We start from the raw sequence: 21,411 nt of genomic DNA on the forward strand, positions 1-21,411 counted from the left end.
CACGCATGCCTCCAGCACTGCCCCGCCACAGCCACGAACTCGTCGTACGCCACGCTTAGCTCATCCACCGTTGCATCCATCCTCCTCCGCCCGAGCATCTCCTAGCGCAGCTTCCGACACGGCGGAGCTGGCGCGGTTATGCCCGCCCACGGATTGCGACGGTGGAGCAGCGTGGGGAAGGCCTTCCGTGCTCCGCGGGACGGCTCAGTGAGGTGAAGGCCGGCGATGGGCTCGGCGTGGTGAAGGCCGGCGATCGAGCCTGGCGACAGTGGGGGCCGGCTCGGCTATGACATTTCGATGACCTGAGATGAGATTAAAAATGTAACTTTATTATTAAATATAAATCGTTCAGATCTAATTTTTTCAATTTATTTTTAACCGATATACACAATATTAATATACATATGAAACATTTAAATTTTAATAATCCAAAATGGTCGCACCGCTCGACCCCTCCGGACCGGCCCCTGGTGGGGCGAGCCGGGAGGAGCGGCGCAGTCCATGCTCTGGAGTTATCCATGGAAAGGGCATTTTGGTACTTAGATAACAGCAGTGATAGCTAAAGCTAATGGAATGGTAAATTCTGGAACAGATGCATTTTTTAGTGGCGAGGCATGTTTTTTTTTTTGGTATATTTCGAAACCGGTTATCTTAACGAATCTTCCCTACCAAAATTTGAAATCTGATAGTGTTGATCAGATATACTACCAGATTTTTTGGCAGGAGTCCCTTCTCCGTTGCAATGTTCATTTCCTCGTCAACGATTGGCCAACTCACGGTTTGCCACATTAATAACCAAAATTTGGCAAATCAGAGTAGGGAAAATGTGGTAGCAAACTTATGGCACTTAATTTGTTTCACCCTTTCACAAAAGAAGAGGACGTAACGTATCCGATAATGACATTGCTCTAAGTAACCGGAGCGGTGACTTCTCATATTTCAATATAGGATTTCACATTAACAAGAGCCGTCGCCCACGATTAGCTCTGTAAAGTTACAAGTTCAGACGCTTATAATCGCAACAGCAGCAACGAGGACGAGAGAACACCAATCTTCCAGACCCAGAACAAGGACCAGTATGGAATACATGGTATCCAGATGATATCTAGAGTGAACACGTCCTGTCTTTATTATGGAACACAAACTACATTACTACGGTTCGTTACGTCACAAGTTCACTGACTGCTGGATTCATCATGCTCCGCCGGCTGATGCTGGTTCAACACGAAAGCCCCTTCCAGGTTCTTATGGACCTCAGCTTTGATTTTCTCCTCCTTGGTACCTCTCTTCAGTTTCATCAGAATGCCAAATTTTGCAAAGTCTTCCACAACCTAGTCAAAGGAGTATAAAAAAAAAAACATTCAGCCAAATGTTACAACATTTAAAGAACCTTTAGAATAAAGAAGCAATTTGCAACAGCTGACCTCTGCCTTTGCGCGAAGGATCTCAACAAGTTCATATGGAAACAGGGAGTTTGACCTCTCTTGGATTGGTTTCACAGCATGGTTTGCAGCATCTTTGACTGCAGGATCATGTACAGGCACATCACGCCAACCGGGCTCATGTCCACCTGAAATATCGACCAGTTAAAAACCAACAATACAAGTTACAAACATTATATTCAACATGAGACGTCCCGCCTAGGTTTTGACATACATGTCACATGCATTACCAATCCTTAACAAGATCAAAAGACCAGCATTTGTAATTTAACCACAGGGCACCAGCTTTAGGACCATTTCGCAACAACCAATTTTGCTAAAATGACAATTTACTGGACACGTGTCCATAGCTAATCGCGGTAACAGTCAGGTGATGCTGTATCCAGCTGAAGCGTCAGTTACTCAGTCAGCTGGGTGAATAACATAGTGGCAATTACTAGGAGAACCAGGCAAGCTATGGCTGAACAGTCAATTGCACTGGCAATCCATAATTAACACTTTGTGACTCTGAACTTCAGAATATCAGCATAAAGGTGGATATAAAAGGCAGTATACTGTGTCAGGACTAAGCTTTAGGAGGGCATATTGGCGATGATCAACTTCCCCAAGCAACAATCAATCAAGTGTCCAGTCTCAAAAGGATCTCCCTAGGTAATTTAAACAGCAAACAGGAGTACTCAAAATCTATTAACACTCAAGGTCCCTACCCTACATGCAACCAACCAAACCCATAAGTACTTCTGTAAGGCAAAAAAGCTCGGCCACACTATAAACAACTGTGATATAGTTGGTTCTGCCACCTACCAAGCTATCACTAGTTTGCCACGATATGACAACTGTTGCAATATCGCGAAAAGACTTCACTCAAGCCAGTTGGCAGTTTGAGGTTTCAAACAATGAAGCTCAGCATAGAAATCCCATTTACTCGAGGTAATCTTAGCTGAAATGCACTTAAAAAGATTGCTGCCTGTGTCACCCCAAGGATGATGTTTAAAGGAAGAAATTGACATACAAGCCAAATGTTGCAATTGATTCTTTCCACAGACCAACTGCAGTCGCAGCCATCAAGCCCTCGGACAAAAAGTGAAGTCCCTTGATATGTCAAGGGAGAATTATCGTGCTCTCCCAAGGATGATCTAGATTCGATCTTAAGTATACAGAAATACAGTGAGTCCCGATGCTCGGACGCCTGTTCGTGAAATCTTGACCCCATTATTGCATTCTAAAATACGATGAAACAGGTTTGAGGGATAATTAAATATTCGGGTTGGATTCAACACCATAGCCATTTAGGATCCACCACTGCTAAATAGAGTATGTTATTAGGCACTTAAATTCAGATTGTGAAGGAAAATGAGTATCCATCATTCCAAACTAGATCGAAACACACCCTCCAATATTCCCACGCTTTCTTATATTTTTTCAAAGGAAGTCATAACTCGTATCCAACATTAGGCATTTCTACAAACACCTCGCATTCACCACAAAATCCCCAGTCCCTCCAGTCCCTTTGCAGTCACAGCCAAGCAAGCCACGGCACCGCAGCGGAAACAATAGCAAATCGCAAGGATCTCGTCAGCGGGAGTGAACCTTTCTTGGCGCCAAGGTCAGCGTTGATGAAGGCGGTGGCGTCCCCTTTGTGACGGAACTCCTGAAGCTCCTTGAAGTCGAGCCAGGGCTTGACCCAGACCTTGGCCTCGTAGACCTTCTTGCTGCCCGCTTCGATGGCCTCGAGCGTGAGGTGGTGCAGCGTGCCGGCCACCACCTGCTCCTTGGCCTCCACCACCCTCACGAACTCCAGCAGCGCGTTCTGCACACACGCACACACAAAACCCTCCCCAAATCAGAACCACGTCGCATCAAGGCGAGGGAGGAATCACGGACGCACGAAGGGAGGCGGAATCCGGAAAGGGGAAGGGAAGGGAAGCGCGGAACAGGATTTTCGCGCGCTCTGACAGCGCGAGTCGCATGTCGGAGCGAGACGGCCCACTAATATCTTGATATAAAAATTTTCTCGTTAATTTTTTAATTTTTTTCTCGTTTAATTTTTTCTTAAAAGTTTTAAGCAATTTTTTTTCTTAAAAGTTTAGATAGAATTTTTTTTGAAAATAGAAAGATGCAGAGGAAAAAAAATTTCTAAAAAAAGAGAGGTTATCGGAAGGGGACGTGAGTTTACCTGCTGTAGCGCGCGGGGGTATTAGTAGGGTATGTACAAACCACGCTCGGAAGTTTTCTTAAGCATGTCGGGATGGTAGCCAAGGGGCCCTACGATATACATGAGGACGAGGACGTGCGTGACGAGCTCCCCGCCGGTAGTGAGATGCTGACGATGGAACGCCGCGCCACACCGTGGACCGACGTAGTAGAGCATCTCCAACCACACGGCGGCGATCAGGTCCCAAGGGCTGGCCGCGTGATCTCCTTGCCGGCCCCGGATACTATCCAGCGCCGCGGCCACCTTGAACGCGCGCGGCAGAACCACGTCGCTGAGAATCTCGATGCTGCTGGAGTTGAACGGCGCCGCGTTGGCTGCAGCGAGATCTTGCGAGCTGCGTTCCAACAGGCCCGATCTCAACAAGCACTCCATGGCCTCCTCCTCCTGCTGATGGCCTCTCTTCCCCTCCTCCGGTTCACGATCGCCGTGCTGTTGCCGTTGTTCTTTTCCAGCGTTGATATGATGGAGGACTTCGTCGTGGGCTTTGAGAAGTAGGAATTGGGAGGCACTGGTGCGCATCACGCCGCACTTGAAGACAAGATACATGATGTAATTTGAAAGCTGCCTGCTAATGATCTTCTTCTCCTTATCAGCTGGATTAACATGTGCAGCAGTTGCGGCAGCGGCTTTGAAGAAGCATATGTCGGTGGCGATATGCCAGAGGAGCACGCTGGTCGGGAAATCCACGTCCTTGAGGCTCTCGCGCAGGATCTCAGTCACCCCAGCACGAACCTCCAGGCTCCCCATCCACTTCGTCAGCGCCAGCTCGCCACGGGAGCCGGTGAAGTCTGTGTCCGTTAGCATGGCGTCGGCATCGAGCAGTTTCTCAATGATGAACAGCTTGAGGCCATCGGTGACGGGAACGGGCTTCGTTGCCGCCGTGACCCGCTTAGCGATGCATCGGGGCACCAGCGACCCGCTGGAGGCCTCCTGGGCCGATCGCCCTATTATGCTGTACTGCGCCAGCTTCACCGACCAATGCCGCGGCGGCCTCCACCTCCTCAGCATGGCAGCACAATTCCCGCAGGTCAGGAAGAACACGAACTTGATGATGCGGCGATGCTGGATGCAGGAACAGAGCACTGGGTGGCTCCAGAGATCTTGGCGGGTAAACATGGACAAGATGAAAGACGACATCTCCAGGGTGACGGCGCCTGAGAGCAGCACGTAGGTCACGACGACGTCGGCCGAGCCGTAGGTTTGCCGGGCTTGACCCCCACTCACGGCGAAATAGAAGAGCACCGTGGCGGCGGAGGTCGAGAGGAACGTGACGAGATGGAGAAACGCTCCCAGCGCAGACAGGCGGAACAGGGCCTTGGTGTAGAGGCGCTGGTAGCAGACGAAGAGCCTCTCCTCGGCGAACCTGTACGTCTGGCGGAAGTAGTCTTCCTGCCCGGAACGGTCAAGCCGACTGATCTTGGAGTAGAGGTCCGCGAAGATGTCGCGGGAGACGGACCAGTCGTAGTTGGGCAGGATATCCGTCGACATGACGTCCATGGCGGGGTTCAGCGAGAACTTGGTGAAGGCACGACTGCTCAGGTAGCGCGACGACCCGAGGCCGCCTTCCCTCGCGATAGTCTGCATTTCCTTGATGGAGTTGATCCGGTCTTTGAAGCCGCCGAGAAAGTCATCCATGAGGCGCGACGATCTGGCCGTGGCGAGGCAGACGGTGCGCTCGGCGTATTTGATGCAGCCGGAGAGGAACATGAGCATCACGGTGGCGAGGAGCCGACGGTCCGGCCATGGCGACTTGGTGACGTCGTAGACTGCCAAGGCCACCTGCTGAGCGAAGGTCAGCAGGTGGCGCCTCCACAGCTCGTTGTCTTGCATGGAGAAGGCCGTGATAGTGTCCTGCCCGCCCAGGTGGAGGAGGACGAACGGCGGCCAGAGGAAGACGAGCTGGTGGCTGGGGCCACCCGCGTGGACGGCCAGGTGGCCCAGCACGAATATGGCCACGGCGTCTGCCGATAAGTAGGCCAACCATACGAGCACGCCGACGAGGCGCGAGGAGCTGCGCTGCCGGATGCCTGCGGCGAAGAAGAGGAATACTTGGAGGGCAAAGCTTACGAGTATCAGGCACTGAATCTCCCATTCGTTTAGCAGGTGCTCGACATCTACAAAGCTGATCAGCCCAGCAGTTGAGTACACATGCACCATGCATGCAGCAAAGCACAAAGGTTCAGTCATTGCAGACAAGACAAGGTCGATATCTATCTATGTCACTAATCTATGATCATAAGAAGTAAAATCTAGAAATTATGTTAATCCAAGAAAAACTTTAAGGATTATTACCCAACAAACCAAGCATTCTTAAATAATTAACCATTTAACCTAATCAGAATGATGCAGTAGAGAAAGTTAGGACTAGTTTTAACTCGTACCTCATAACTCTAAGGCCAAGATTTCGGCGTCACATTTCCATGATTCATGTGGTAGGAAATCTTGAAGCGTTAGTCATAGTGATCCGTCTGCTGGAAGACATTTGAGATCCATTCTAGTACAATGGAATTAATATCAAGAGTGAGCGCTTTCTACCCAGTGAATCTCATTTGACGCAATTTAATGCGTGTATAATCATCTATCATCATCCCTTTTTTGGTTTTAGCATATAATAATTGTAAATGAAGTTTTAGATAAGGTCATTTAGCTACCAATCTACTATATATGACTCATATTGCAAGATAGAACCACTACGTAAGTAACACCTTTAGTGGCACAACATTAATAACGACTGAAAAGAACATGCCATTAATGCACTAGTAGTGACGGTTCCAGTAACAACCATCACTAATGTGTGGCCCGGTCAAGACCGTCACTAATAAGAGGTCATTAGTGATGATGAGTAAACGATCTATCACTAAAGATAATAGTGACGGGTCACCTCAAAGCCTGTCACTAATGATCTAGTCATTAATGACGGTTGGAGAGGGCACACGTCACTAAATATAGCCTCAGACGGCTTACTGCCGGGGCCACTCATTCGTGATGGGTTTTCTTATCATCCGTCACTATTGAGTGATTTTAGATTTATTTCTACGCCGAGCAGCTCGACCAGACAATGTTTGCCCGCCAGCTGCTCAGCACAGGGGGTGATTTTTTGACGATTCTATTGAAGGCCAACCAAAATCTTGGTGATTTGAAGTTGGGATTGTCCCTTTGCCTTTGAAGGATTGCCTCCCGCTTTCCTCCTCCTCTTGCTTATATATGGTGGATTCTAGGGTTTGAGTAGGAATCAACGATTTTACTCCTCCTAAATCTTGATACATGTGGATTGTCCCCCTTGGCCTTTGAAGGTTTTCATCCCCCTTTCCTCCTCCCCTTGCTACTATTTGCTTGATTCTAGGGTTTGAGTAGAATCTTGATATGTTATGGTGTAATTATGGTGCTATTATATTTCTAAAAGGGAAATTATGTTGCTATTATGGTGAAATTATGGTGCTATTAGGTGCAAATCTTGATATGTTTATGATGCAATTATGTTAATTATATTCCTAATAGTGAACCCAGTTTGTGTAACCTATGTCTCCCATTCGGGAGTGTTTGATTATAAATATAACTTGTCAACTTGTCATATTTATAAGAATATGCTTCCGAATTGTCCATGAACTTTAGACAATTCGAAGATATGTGGTTCGAGTAGTAGGTTTCTATGCTCTTGTAAGGTTCTAGAGAGAATTTCGGTGGCATCTCTCTGTTGTTCTCCGGAAACACATCCTCTTGGCTCTTTGTCGAGATGTGTATTTGAAAAACAGCGGGGAGATAATGTCGCAATTTTCTCTAGAACCGTACAAGAGCATAAAAACCTACTAGAGCCACATATCCTCGAATAGGATTATGACCTATCTTTGCCTATGTAGAAATTACTTAAGATCCTTCGCCTTAGATAAAAATTGGCTTGAATCTACTCTTAATTTAGTTACATGTAGTAAGAATTTTTATACTTATCCAATTGTATGTACTATGTCATTTCTATTAACAATGAATATTTTTTTCCAATTTGTAGATGGCAGATCGAAGTTGGATGTACCTTGATTACCATACTTGTAACGAGTACATGAGCGGGGTGAAGTCTTTCATGAGTGCTACGGTGGTGGATATGGAAGGTTGGGGTAAAATGGTAATGTGGTGTCCATGCTATGATTGCAAGAATGAGAAGAAGTTCCAAAAACCTGACAATCTGTACGATCACTTGTTAAGGCATGGATTCAAAGAGAGATATCCATTTGGAACAAACACGGCGAGGAAGGCCTTAATGAAGGGGAAATAGATCTGGTTCTCTCAGACGGCAGTTTGGATCAAGGATTCCCGCCAACCAGTGATATGGACAATTATCTCAGGGACGCAGACATATTATGATTCAATGATGACTACGTGGATTTTGTGGAAAATGTAGACCAAATGGTGCGCGATGCTGAGGGGCACGACGAGTATAGTGGTGGTGAGTTTGTCAAATTCCAGAAACTGATGTGAGACTCGAATACACCATTTTATCCTGGCTGTAAAGAGAAATACACATTGTTGTTTGCGGTGCTTACGCTTCTGCAATTGAAGGCAACCCATCGTTGGTCTGATAGGAGTTTCAAAGAATTGTTGTATCTGTTAAGGGACATGCTATCAGAGGGGAACAAGGTGCCTAAGAGCATCTATGACACGAAGAAGATAATTTGTCCATTGGGATTGGAAATAGAAAAAATACATGCATGTAAGGAGGATTGTGTCCTATTTCGCGGAGAGTATGCAGACCTGGATCAATGTCCTGTTTGTAAAATCCATCGATAAAAGCGTATAAATGACAGTGGCAACATGGAGGAAGGCAGCAAGAGAAAAGGGCCTCCTAGGAAGGTGATGTTGTATTTCCTTGTAATTCTCCGTTTGAAGCATTTGTTCGTGAACGCAAATGAGTCACAATTGTTGCGGTGGCGCAAGGAGGGTCATAAGAACGACACATTGATACGACACCTCGCAGATTTCGCTCAGTGGCAAACCATTAATTTCACATTTAGTTGGTTCGCTGAAGAATTAAGAAATATTAGATTTGCTGTGAGCACAAATAGCATAAATCCATTCGGTAACATGAGTATCTCACATAGCATATGGCCTGTTTTACTGTCTATCTACAACCTTCCATATTGGCTTTGTAAAAAGCGGAAATACATTATATTGTTGACCTTAATTCCTGGTCCGAGGCAACCTAATAATGACATTGATGTGTACCTCAGGCCTTTGGTGGATGATCTTAAAAGACTGGTCTGAAAGCGTTGAGGTTTGTGATTAGTACAAGCGATAATACTTCACCCTACATGATATGTTGTTCATCACCATCAATGATCTGCCAGCACTTCTTAACTTGTCAGGGCAGAGTAAAAGAAAAGGTGAAGCTTGCCCCCCAATACTTAGATGACACTAAGAGTATATGGTTGAATGAGTCAAAGAAATTAGTATGGATGCGGCATCGATGTTTCCTTCCCATGAACCACCCATATCAAAAAATGAAGTCTCAGTTTGACGACACATGGGAGAAACCTCCAACGCATTTCAGCGGGCAAAATGTCTATGATTAGGTTAAGAATATCAATGTTGTCCTTAGCAAGTGAAAATGATCCTCCAAGAGTGATGAAAATGGAACGTGGAATAAAAAATCAATTCTCTGGGAGCTTGATTACTAGAAATACTTAGATGTTCGCCACTCTATTGACCTCATGCATGTAGAGAAGAATATTTGCGATAGTCTCCTCGGTACAATGCTCAACATGAATGGGAAAAACAAAGGATCATGAAAATGCACGAGCTGACCTTGAAGAAATGGGCTTAAGACCGGAGCTTCATGCCAAGTATATGGATAAAGGAAAATTCCTACCCCCATCTTGCATCACCCTATTCAAGAAGGATAAAAAAGAATTTTGTGAGTTCTTGCATGGTGTCAAAGTTCCATCCGGTTACTCATCCAACATTAGAAGACTTGTTTCGGTGAAAGAGCTAAAAATGGTTGGCGACATGAAGACTTATGATTGCCATGTGATGTTGACATAGATGATTGCGGTTGGAATTAGGAACATATTGCCAATTGGTGTTCGAGAGGCTATCATGAGCCTGTGTTTTTTTTTCAATGCAATTGGTCAGAAGGTACTCGATCCGAAAGCGCTAACCGAGCTAGAAAAAAAACACTTCAAGACTCTATATCTTCTAGAGATGTATTTCCTACCATCCTTTTTCGATATCATGGTCCATTTCACTGCTCACCTTGTGAAGGAGATTTATTTTTTTGTCCCGTGTTCCTGCATCAGATGTATCCATATGAAAGATTCATGGGCGTTCTCAAGTCGTACGTAAGGAATCGAGCTTTGACTGAGTGTTGCATCGCGCATGGTTACTCTACGGAGGAGGTAGTGGAGTGGTGCGTTGATTACAGGGACCCAAATAACCCAATTGGTGTGCCTCATTCTCGCTACAAGGGCAGGCTCGCAGGTCAAGGTATTCTAGGGAAACATACACTTACTCCTAAGCCAAAGGCATACAACAAAGCTCATTTCCTCATGTTGCAATAAATGAGTGAAGTGTCCCCATATATCAATAAGCACAAGCAGTTGCTTCTTCAAGAGAATCTAGGGTGGACCAAAACTTGGCTTGCGAAGCAACATATGCAAAGGTTCAACACTTGGTTTTGAGATCGAAGCAATCAATCGAGTACTCCTACAAGTGATTTGATTAGGAAACTAGTAGGGACCCTATATACACAATTACAATATATCAAGGGTATGGTATAGATGGTTACACTTTTTACACAGTTGCCCAAGATCAGAAAAGCACATACCAGAACAACCGTGCCCGTATAGATGCTTATGGTAATAACATGCACAGGAGCACATACTATGGTTAGATAGAAGAGATTTGGTTAGATAGAGGAGATTTGTGAGCTGGATTAGTTGGGATTCAAGGTACTCCTGCTTCGGTGCCGTTGGGTGCACGGGACAAATGGCGTTATGAAAGACAAGTATGGATTAATTAGCGTTAATCTCAAACATATCGGATATAAGGACGAACCTTTCGTACTCGCTAAACATGTTGCCTAGGTATTTTATGTGACTGACACAGCAAATAAGAAACTCCATGTGGTTCTCGCTGGGAAATGATGGATCCTCAGAGTTAAAAATGTGGTTAATGTGGACGAGTACAATCAATTTGATGAAATCCCCCTTTTTGCTACTGCAATCATGTCACAAGTTGCACAGAACTAGAAGACTCCATATCTGCGTTCTGACCATAACAAAGGGATCTATGTCAAGAAAGCACGAAAATGGCGAGTATATGCTAAATGATGCATGAATCAATGTAACCTCAAATTTGTAATATTTGTAATATTCAGTTAAGTCTGAATTTCACGTGGATTGACACCCTAAGTTTGAATCTATGACACCCGTCAGTATCTTGTTATCATATTGTGATGAATTTATATTACTTGTAACGAGTTTTCATGAATTTTGATGTATTTTTTTAGAATTTAGATGAATTTTTAGGAATTTAGATGATTTTTTATGAATTTAGATGATTTTTTTAGGAATTTAGATGTTTTTTCATGAATATTGCAATTAAATAGTGCATAATCATAATTTTGCAATTGTAAATAAATTCATAAATGGAAATAATTAAATCAGAAAGAAAAATTTTGAAATTCTATTCTTAAATGAAATTCTATTCATTAGTGACAGGTCGTAAACACATTAGTGACGGGTGACAACTATGACCCGTCACTAATGTGAACCCGTCACGAATGACTTTCAGATCACACCTCCTCACCACATGTCCCGATAACACGTCTCGACCACACCTCTTGGGATCCGGCCAGTCATTAGTGATGGCTGATAGACTCATTAATGACGTATGAATTGTTTTCCCGTCAATAATGTAAAGGTCATTAGTGACGGGTTGAAGCTACGACCCGTTACTATTGACTGCCTATATAAAAGGGGGGCAAAACCCTAGTGTAGGATTTTGCCTAAGTCCCGATGCCTCCTCTCCTGTCCAAGCCCAATGCCTTCTCCTCCACAGCTGCCGCCCCCTCCTCCTCACCTCCCCCCATCCACCGTTGCCAACCCGAGGAAGCCCGTTGCCCCTCCTCCTTGTCACCCCCATTCGCCGTCGCTGACCCGAGGGAGCCCGCCGCCCCAATCCGCCGTCACCAACAAGAGGGAGCCTGTCGCCCTAATCCGCCGTCGCCGACCCAAGGGAGCCTGCCGCCCCCATCTGTCATCGCCGACCCAAGGGAGCCTGCCGCCCCCATCTGTCATCGCTGACTCGAGGGAGCCCGCCGTCGCCGACCCGAGGGAGCCCACCGTGCCCATCCATCGTCGCCGACTTGAGGGAGCCTGCCGCCCCAATCCCCCGTCGCTGACCAGAGGGTGCCTGCCGCCCCCATCCGCTGTCGCCCGCTGCCGCCGCCCCCTCCTCCTCTATGCTCGCCGCATTGCGCTGTGAGTTCTTTCTTTCTTCTGTTGGTCTAGATACATTGGTGATCATCTACTGCTTGAATGCTCGATGATGTTGTGAAGACACTGAAATTGGGCAAGATTCTAGGTACAATTGTGGTTTACTCATGTCTGATGATATTCAGAACTTGCACCTAGTGTGATAATCTGTTGATGAACTGAATGCGGTAGCAAACCTTACAGGTTCTGTAGCTAGTTGAGGTTCTGTGAGTTCTTTCTTTCTTCTCTTGATAATCTGTTGATGAACTGAATGCGGCAGTAGCAGACTTATTTCTAGATAGAATTGGTGCCTTTTCTTCTGTAGAACAACAACTCCATTTGTGCTCTATTTCAGTCTAGAAAACCTTTTAGGTTCTGTAGCTAGTTGAGGTCTTATATTTTGCCCAATTAATGATATGCAAATTGGTACAGTTAGGGCGCAGGGATTTCTTAGCCCTGGGGCCAACTGTAATGATCAAACCGTGAGCCATGATTATATTTAATCCCACTATCCAGATTTGGTTCCATGTTTGTATGGCTCTTTTCCATGATATCGATGTTGTTTTATTCAGTTATGCCATTACTGTCATATTATTATCATATCTCTTAATATATTCTCTGCTTCTATTTAGTGACATTGTTTCTATATTAAAGTTTGCACAATGTTAAAACTAAATTTGTGAGAAAAATCCTAAAAGTGAATTAGTGTATATGCGTAACGTACATCTACTGTTCGGGAGTGTTTGATTATAAATATGACTTGGCAACTCGTCATATTTACAACAAGATGCTCCCGAATTATCCATGAATTTTGGATAGTTCGAGGATATATGGCCCGAGTAGTAGGCTTCTGTGCTCTTGTATGATTCTAGAGAGAATTTTGATGGTATCTCCCTGTTGTTCTCCGGATACACGCCATCTTGGCTCGTTGTCGAGATGTGTATTTGGAGAATAATGGGGAGATGCTGCCAAAATTTTTGGTAGAACCATAGAAACCTACTCGGGTCATATATCCTCGAATGGGATTATGACATACCTTTGCCTATGTAGAAATTAGCTAAGATCCTTCACCATAGATAAGAAATATATCATATTTTTATAGGAAAATCCTAAAAGTGAATATAGTTACTAAAACTAATACAATTGTATCTGCATATTCGTATCTATTAGATGTCTGCCAATGAGTTTTCATCGGGATCCTCTGACGAAGGACAAGCTCCCAATCAAACGTCTACGCAACCAGGTTCCAGTGGATCAACAATATGAAGGCGAAGGACACAAGCAAAGTGACCGATGAGCAAGATTACCATCACGAAAATCGATGATGACGGCATGCCTACGGAGAAGAAGGCCTTGCACAGGTTACGGAAGCTCGCAGGCCTTAATGCTCGGGAGAGGGTGCCATTGACCATTCCGAAGTTTGATGACCTCCTCGACGCCGTCATCCCCTACGCTCTCGTCCACCGCGACACCCCGACACTGAAGAGCCTGCTGCGTCCTCCCCGACACTGAGGAACCCGCACCGCCATCGTCGAGGACAACTTCCCCGATGCCAAGGAGCCCACGCCGCTGTCGCTGAGGACCACCACCTTGAAGCCGAGGAGCCCGATTGAGCACCCCGACACCGAGGATCCCACACTGTCGTGCTCTACGCCGCCATCGTCCTCATCCGTTGAGGTAGGCCTCCCGATTCCTCCCCCCCCCCCCCCCCGACGTTTTCTGCATGTACTGAATTTCTGCAGATTGTGATGTTCTATTCGTCACGTGTTTAGGGCTTCTTAACGGCCTTAAAAAATATCAAACCTTTATATTAGTTGTAGAGGGTTTGCAGAGCTTTCCATAACCGTAAATAACACCTCAATCGGATTTCAGGTCAGGGAGTAATCGTAGTTAGAAATTGGTTATTTTTCAGGGTCGTAATTCTGTGCAGTATCTGTTCATCAGAGTTTTAGGCAATCTTAATGACAGAATTGGACTTTTGGATCTGCTGCAAAGTTGTAGACAGTTTCTTAAGCGTTCCATTTTGGTAAAGTGAATCTTCATGTGCAAACTAGGGCTCCAGTTATAGCTGTTTTAGTAGTACTGTTCTGCAGAGCCTGTCAGATTGTCAGATTAAGGTTCAACTCTAGTTCAGTGCATTTAATGATTTTTCCTCTAGTTTGTGGTCACTAGAAAGTAAAGTTGTAGGTTTTGAAGTTATCTTTAAGATGGAACAAGATGGGAATTTTTAGCCATCAAGATTAAGAGCTATTGTTATTCCAGTGCATTTACGTCAGATTAGTGCAATCTGTCTTCATCAGCAGATTAGGCCATCATAATGACATGATAACCTTGTAGGTTCTTCGCAAAAGTTGTAGATATTTTTCTCTAGTTTCTAGAAATATATATTTTTGCTACTGTTTCTGTTGGAAGTAAAAAAGATATGAAAAAGTTGTAGATAGTTTCTTAAGCGTTCCATTATTCTTGTTTATCTGCTGTTATATATTCTTATTTATATGTATGCATATTGCACAACAAGTTCATGATGGGTAAAACTAAATCTGTAAGAAAACCCTAAAAGTGAACCCAATTTGTGTAACCTATGTCTCCCGTTCGGGAGTGTTTGATTATAAATATGACTTGACAATTCGTCATATTTATAAGAAAATGCTCCCAAATTGTCGACGAACTTTGGACAGTTCAAGGATATGTGGCTCGAGTAGTATGTTTCTGTACTCTTGTATGGTTCTAGAGAGAATTTCGGTGGCATCTCTATGTTGTTCTCCAGATACACATCATCTTGGCTCGTTGTCGAGACGTGTATTTGGAGAACAGTGGGGAGATGCTGCCAAAATTTTCGCTAGAACCATACAAGAGCATAGAAACCTACTCGGGCCACATACCCTCGAATGGGATTAGGACCCACCTTTGCATATGTAGAAATTAGCTAGGATCCTTCGCCTTAGATAAGAAATATATCATATTTTTATAGGAAAATCCTAAAAGTGAATATAGTTAATAAAACTAATACAATTGTATCTACATATTCACATCTATTAGATGTCTGTCAACGAGTCTTCCTCGGGATCCTCTAACGAAGGACAAGCTCCCAGTTAGACGTCTACGAAACCAGATCCCAGTGGAGCAACAGTACGAAGGCAAAGGACACAAGCAAAGTAGCCGACGGACAAGATTACCGTCACAGAAATCGATGATGACGGCATGCCTACGGAGAAGAAGGCCATGCAGAGGTTGCGGAAGCTCGCATGCCTTAATGCTCAGGAGAGGGTGCCATTGACCATTCCGAAGTTCGATGACCTCACTGTGGCTCAAAAGAATGCCATGTTCAATGATAGCGTCAATGCGTTTCTGGAGTTTCCGGAGAACATGAAGGCGAAGGTTTTCAGGGCTGCTATGAAAATGATCGTCAAACTTTGGAAAAACCACAAGAGCAAGCTTGTGAACGGGTACATGGCAAAAAGGTTGGAGCCCTTCATCAAGCACCCATATATGAAAAAGGGAAGATTGGTTTTTGTGGCATTGAAGAGCTCAGAGACGTTCCAAAATGAGAGTTCATAAAAAAAGCAGCTTCGGGCAAAAAACAAGTAGAACCACAATATGGGCACAATTGGATACGTGGGGAAAAGGGAGAAATAATAGGGGGAGGATGAAAAGTTAGGCAATGAAGACCGCGAGAATTCTTGGTTGCAATTCCCGGGACAATCGCAATTGTATTTGTGAGCGAGGGGTAAGCTGTCATATAGTGGAGAAATCACCTTCAAATCTAGCGAAACCCAGGCAGTCGCTGAAAATGTGAAAGAAATAGCAGCCCAATCCTCCGAAGGTTCATTCACCGGGGTCAGGGAACTTGACGAGCTCTCCACTGTGCTGGGAAACCCTGAGCACCCAGATCGCGTACGAGACGTGTCCAGTTCTCAGGGCTGGAAGTTAGGCTTCCCCGAACACGTTGGGATGTATAAGAAGAGGAAGAGGCCGAGTGCAATCGATATGCAAGTATTGACCCAGTCAATCACGGAGAGCGTTTATCAAGACCTCCTGCAAAGGTTTACGACACAGGGAGTCGTAATTCCTAGTGCACTAGCGGGTGATAGCCCCATTGCTGGACTCAAGAGTAGTCAAGCCTCCAGGGAGGTCGAACAACCTATTTTCTCTCCATCTATAAAGTCAGCGATGGGCCCACGCTATGCTCGCTGGTCATAAGACATGGTGGCTACCAAATTGAGGTTGCAAAGGGCCAGGTGCATCCAGAGGTCCAGGTGTTACATACGGTCCCGATACGTCCTGGTTATGCCGCGGTCTTTGTGGATTTTGTACATGCTAATGCCGTGGACACAGATTTGCCCGTCCCCTAATGATGAGAGCCGAAAACTGGATCAAGCTCGTCTTCAAAGGATCCAATGGAAGAGGGGGGGGGGTATCTTGGTGCACAAGGAACCATCTAGGAGCGATCCGTCTGGATGTTCAAGTGCACCGAGTTCTCTATTCTAACCTTAGCCTCGAGATGAGCTAGCTACATCGCCTTTGCCCACTCTGCCATCTCCAGCTAGGAAACCTGAGGGCAGCCTAGAGAAGAAGAAGAAGTCCAAGCCAAGGTTCAAGAAGCAGCTACCGAAGAAATCCAAGTCCTCTAGTAAGGACTCAAGCATCGAGAAGCGCGAGATAGGAGCAGCTTGGACTAAGACTATCCCAAAATCCTCGATGAGTAAGTGTGAACGGGGAGAACATGACTATACTTTGGTCAAACAAATTCTCGACGAGTAAATTCTTCATGACTTATGTTACATATTGAACTTTTTTCAAATGTTGACTAATGGATCCCTCTTTGCTTGTAGGGCTTTTGACACGTATACGAGCTGTGATCCAAAGTACGATCCGAATGAGCCCCGCATACTGACACATAAGACCATCTTCACGGTAAATGCCAGCAGACATGTTTGCAAATACTCTACTACTACTTTTTTTTCGAACTAATGGTTTTTCCCTCTCTAGTGCCACCAAGAACCACCGGGCAACGCCTGCAGTTTCTACATTGCGCGTCACATGGTGCTAACCATGGCAGCAAAGGATATGAAACCCCGAGATGTAAGATAATTGCATAGTCTTTTCATAACTGCTTTCATTCATTACTAATATTCGATGATAAAATAATTTTGCTCACGCTAATTGTATATTTTTTCCATAACTACTTTCATTTAGCAGAAATTCAACTTACCGAATGGCAACATCGAGGAGTCTGGACTCTTCAACATTCGAGGACATATCGCCTCGTTCATAATGACCAAGTTGTCTCTTCGAAAGGTGAGTTCCATTGTAGGGAGATAGCATACTGACTTATGTAATTTATGGTTCTATTTTTGACTTATGCAATTTGTAGTTCCATTCTTGATGTGGACTTGCGCCGTTGTACATTTTGATTATGTATATGTGGATATCTCGTGACTTTGGTCCCTACAATGTGGATATCTTGAATGCATGGTGATTATGGTATGAATGTTATGAGTGATCTCGATATGGATATTTGGATGTGTACTACCTTATTTGCAGGAGAAGACGGTTGCCAAATCCTGACATTGCTTCAGGATACAGCTAGGAAACAGGTAAAATCCTTCAGGGGATGAGCACATTAGTGACGGGTGAAATCGTCACGCGTCACTAAAGAGTGTCATTAGTGATGGTTTGTAGATGACTCAGTCATTAGTGATGGGTGCATTTACCACCCGTCTCTAATGACAGAGTCCCAATGACGGGTGCGGTTACTACCCGTTACTAAGGATCGAGTCCCAGTGACAGGGTGGAAAACTACCCATCACTAATGACCGAGTTATTAGTGACGAGTGGTAAATCTACCTGTCACTAATGACGGTCACCAGTGATGGGCAACAGATCCCACAAGCCATAGGAGATGCACGTTAGTGACAGGTCTCAATTGTGACCTGTCACTAATGATGACACATTAGTGACGCGTTCGGAGTGACGGGTATGAGACCTGTCACTAATGACGGTTATTATCTGTCCCTAATATGCTGTTCTGATGTAGTGCTAGCTAATATTGATTCCTATGTTTCGAAGATTAGTTGGGCTCATCGTTCAAAAAAAGAGATTAGCTAGGCTTAATCCTAATTCTAAACGCTGTATGCACTTGGCAGAATCAACTTTGTTCCCTATCACTCGATCTTAGGGATGTAAAAAACTCGAAACTCGCGAGCTAGCTTAGCTCGTGTCTGGCTCGGCTCGGCTCGTTCCAAAATCTAATGAGCTGAGCCAGAGTTTTAGCTCATTTAGATAACGAGCCAGCTCTCAAGCCAAACGAACCAGGAGGCAGCCCAGCAGGCCATTTACATAATCAAATATATACCCCCGCTGCTAGGAACCCTAACATAGCATCCCATTTCTATTCTCCCGTTGCCGCCGCAACCGGTGCTCGAGGGATGAGGGCTCGACCACTTGAGGCATAGGCGCGAGGGCTGCGAGGACCAGGCGCTGAGCCGCTAGCTGTTGGTGACTCGGTGAGCACTGAATTGGCAACACCATCCTCCGTCCATAGCAGTCCCCAGTCCCCCATCCACAACGTCCGTGCCGTCGGCCACCCAAATCCCCATCCACTTCAGCTGCTCGGCGTCATCGCAGACCTCTGTTCACGTCACCAATAGTCCTTCGTCAGCCAAATGAGCTGGCTCGCGAGCCAAATGAGCCGAGCCGAGCTAGCTCGTCATCTAAATGAGCCAAACGAGCCGAGCCATAACGAGCTGAGCTGGCTCGTTATCTAGCCCTACTCGTTCTGCTAGCTCACGACGCCTGTTATAGCTACCGTTGCCGCCGCCGTCTGTGATTCTGAATGTTGCCACCCCAAACGAATAATCCTCTGAGGCGAACTATAGTAGGCTTGCTACTCCCTCCGATTATAAATACTTGTCGCTTTTGATTTTTCACGATCTTCGATATGTAATTTTGACTATTATTTTCTATTAGAATATAGTTATAATATCTAATAAAAATATAATATTATAAAAATATTTTTAAGATAAATCTACATGTATAATTTTTATGTTTCCAAACTAAATGTTCTAGAAGCTATTGGGGGTCAAAGCTTTAAAAACTTGACTGAATCTTGAACAAAGTGACAAATATTTATGATCGGAAGGAGTATTTGAAAAGCATTCTGTTTTCTATTTCTCTCGGTGCATGCCATTTGAATGTCAAGTGGGCTTCAGTTAAAACAAAAGAAGACATAGTGGGCTTGCTAAAATCCTTTTATTTTCAAAGACATAGTAGGCTTGGTATTTTAAAACCCTTTCTATTTTCAGACACATAGTTGGCTTGGTAGGTGTTCTTGCCGCCGGCGACTCCTTACATGATAAATCCCTGCCGCCGAATCCCGTTGCATGTGGTTCCGCGGCGGAAACCAGAACCACACGGCTGAGACGAGCCGCCTCGCTCCCTGCCGTGAGCCGTGCGGTGCGGCGCCCCGCAGTGGACCAATGGCTCCAATACTGAGTACATAGTAGTTCTACTGTGTCTCTACTAAAAATTCCCAAATTCCAGAACTCAACACCAACTTGTGTGTCTCTACAACTAAATGCGCTTCCGATGCTTAAGGGTGTGTTTGATTCTCTGAATTTCCTCCGTCCTGGCTCAATCCATGCGTACAATCTCAAAAAACAGGTTATTTGTTAGCTGCATTTACTGTTGATGCTTGCATCCGAGATGAAAAATACGGCGGCATCTAGCTCAAGAGCGAAGCCCGAATCGAGCTTCCCTGCTTAGCCTGGCTGGAGCGATGCAACGTCACTGTGCCGCCTCCCAGATTTAGGGCCCCTTTGGATAGCAGGAAAACCGAAGGAAAAACGTAGGATTCGTGATCCTGAGGATTCGCGCACTGCTGCTCGCTCAAGAAGAAGCGCTGTTGTACATGGCCGTCGATGAGGGATGCATGGAGAGCCTCTGTGAAGCACAAAAATGGAATCTCCTCGACGAGTGGAAGACGATGGTGGCAACGATTTGCGCAAAGGAGAAGTACAAAAAATCCTAAAAAAAAGGAAGTACAAGAAACAGAGGAAGAAGAAGAATCTACAGTTGCCCACCGCATGCCCGCCGCGCAGCGCGAGCTCAAGCATGGCGCTCGCTTCCATCGCCCTCCCATCTCGCAGGAGCTTGACCTCCTCGCCGCATGCCTGCCGCGCTCCCCATCAATGGCCTCTTGTTGCGCACGTACTGCCGCCACCACGGCCATCCGCTTGCTGCAGTAGCTTGAAGAGGCATTGGGCTCCTCTCGTTTGTAACGAATGGATAGGAACGAACGTACAGGAGCAAGAAGCAAGGATAAGGAACATAAATAGGACAAGCTAATCACTGACAAGTGGGACCCATAGCTTGGCTGGCCCACTTATCAAACGATTTTCGTACTATTTTTGATGAAACATGCTTGCATTTGCATTGGATGATTAACAATTTTCATTCATTTTACCTCTTATATAATTTTAGATTTAGTCAACTAAATAGAAATTTAGCCCAATCTGTTCAGACAAATACAACTAATCAAATATATTTTTCAATAAATATAACTCCGCTCAAACTGTTTCCTTCAACCTATATATACGATGCAGCTATATAAAATCTTATTCGAAAAATCAAACATACCCTAAGTATAGGGATGCTGTCTAAACCGGTGGCTTAACCATGGCTCCTTTCTTCCATATTTTGTTAAGCAAATTCATGCTACGCTGATCTTGCCATCGTTGTACGTATCCCCACTCCCGGTTAGTCTAACCTATTTTCAACGAGGCTCTACAATGGTGGCATGGTGTTGGCGAGATGTGTTAAATGGAACATGCTAGACATGGGGGAGAGGGAAGCACCTTTTTTTTTCCTGTTTTCACGAGGATGCGCTCCACTGTTTCCTTGTACATGCCTGTCTGCTTGTTGGATCCCCCGTTCCTTCCGGTCGTCTTGCTGGTGCAGCTACTCTCCTCTGCCGGCTCCTGCACCTTCATTCCTTGGCGGGCTGCTGATGGTGGGGTTAACGCACCATCTTGTCTAGGAGAGGTACCAAAGGAGTAACATATATGGTTTGTTCCAAAGATTCCTACTACTTTGCTACCAGAGGAATGTGGTGGCTCTGATGGTTTAATTTCTAACTGTTGAATTGCCTCCACTCTATTTGCTGTAGTGAAACTCTTGTCTACCACATCACCTAGTTTTTATACTACTAGAGCTCCCGCTTGTCTCCCTGTTTTTGTTGGTATGCAAGGCTCTTGCTATAAGCTGTCGAACTGTGATTTGTTTGAAGAGGAAA

General features: G+C 45.2%; 2 protein-coding genes across 3 annotated transcripts; both read right to left on the reverse strand.

The window, feature by feature from the left end:
- Window positions 1-1,175: 1,175 nt before the first annotated feature.
- Window positions 1,176-3,412, reverse strand: LOC133931130 (cysteine proteinase inhibitor 12-like). Its single transcript, XM_062377940.1, has 4 exons — window positions 3,323-3,412; window positions 3,033-3,252; window positions 1,425-1,570; window positions 1,176-1,331 (listed from the first exon to the last, which is right to left on the reverse strand). Exons 1-4 carry the CDS (start codon window positions 3,410-3,412, stop codon window positions 1,176-1,178), a joined length of 612 nt encoding a protein of 203 aa, XP_062233924.1.
- On the reverse strand, window positions 3,126-21,112 carry LOC133909807 (uncharacterized). 2 transcript variants are annotated; one of them, XM_062352359.1, is made up of 5 exons: window positions 20,975-21,112; window positions 9,451-9,531; window positions 6,039-6,151; window positions 3,619-5,779; window positions 3,126-3,252 (listed from the first exon to the last, which is right to left on the reverse strand). In XM_062352359.1, the coding sequence occupies exons 3-4, from the start codon at window positions 6,041-6,043 to the stop codon at window positions 3,640-3,642; spliced, it is 2,145 nt and encodes a 714-aa protein (XP_062208343.1). In that variant the 5' UTR covers window positions 6,044-6,151; window positions 9,451-9,531; window positions 20,975-21,112; the 3' UTR covers window positions 3,126-3,252; window positions 3,619-3,639. The 2 variants fall into 2 exon arrangements, with proteins under 2 accessions (XP_062208343.1, XP_062208349.1); XM_062352365.1 differs by lacking the exon at window positions 9,451-9,531 and having other exon boundaries at window positions 20,975-21,106.
- Window positions 21,113-21,411: the final 299 nt, after the last annotated feature.

This window comes from Phragmites australis, chromosome 1 (assembly GCF_958298935.1).
Source record: "Phragmites australis chromosome 1, lpPhrAust1.1, whole genome shotgun sequence".
Classification (NCBI taxonomy): domain Eukaryota; kingdom Viridiplantae; phylum Streptophyta; class Magnoliopsida; order Poales; family Poaceae; genus Phragmites; species Phragmites australis.

Bases quoted from the DNA above. Each gene is read 5' to 3' on its own strand.
- LOC133931130 (XM_062377940.1), bottom strand. From the start codon at position 3,412: ATGCGACTCGCGCTGTCAGAGCGCGCGAAAATCCTGTTCCGCGCTTCC. The intron at 3,253-3,322 runs GTGATTCCTCCC...GCGTGTGTGCAG, and splicing joins CCGCCTCCCTTCGTGCGTCC to AACGCGCTGCTGGAGTTCGT. The intron at 1,571-3,032 runs GTTCACTCCCGC...TCGATATTTCAG, and splicing joins TGACCTTGGCGCCAAGAAAG to GTGGACATGAGCCCGGTTGG.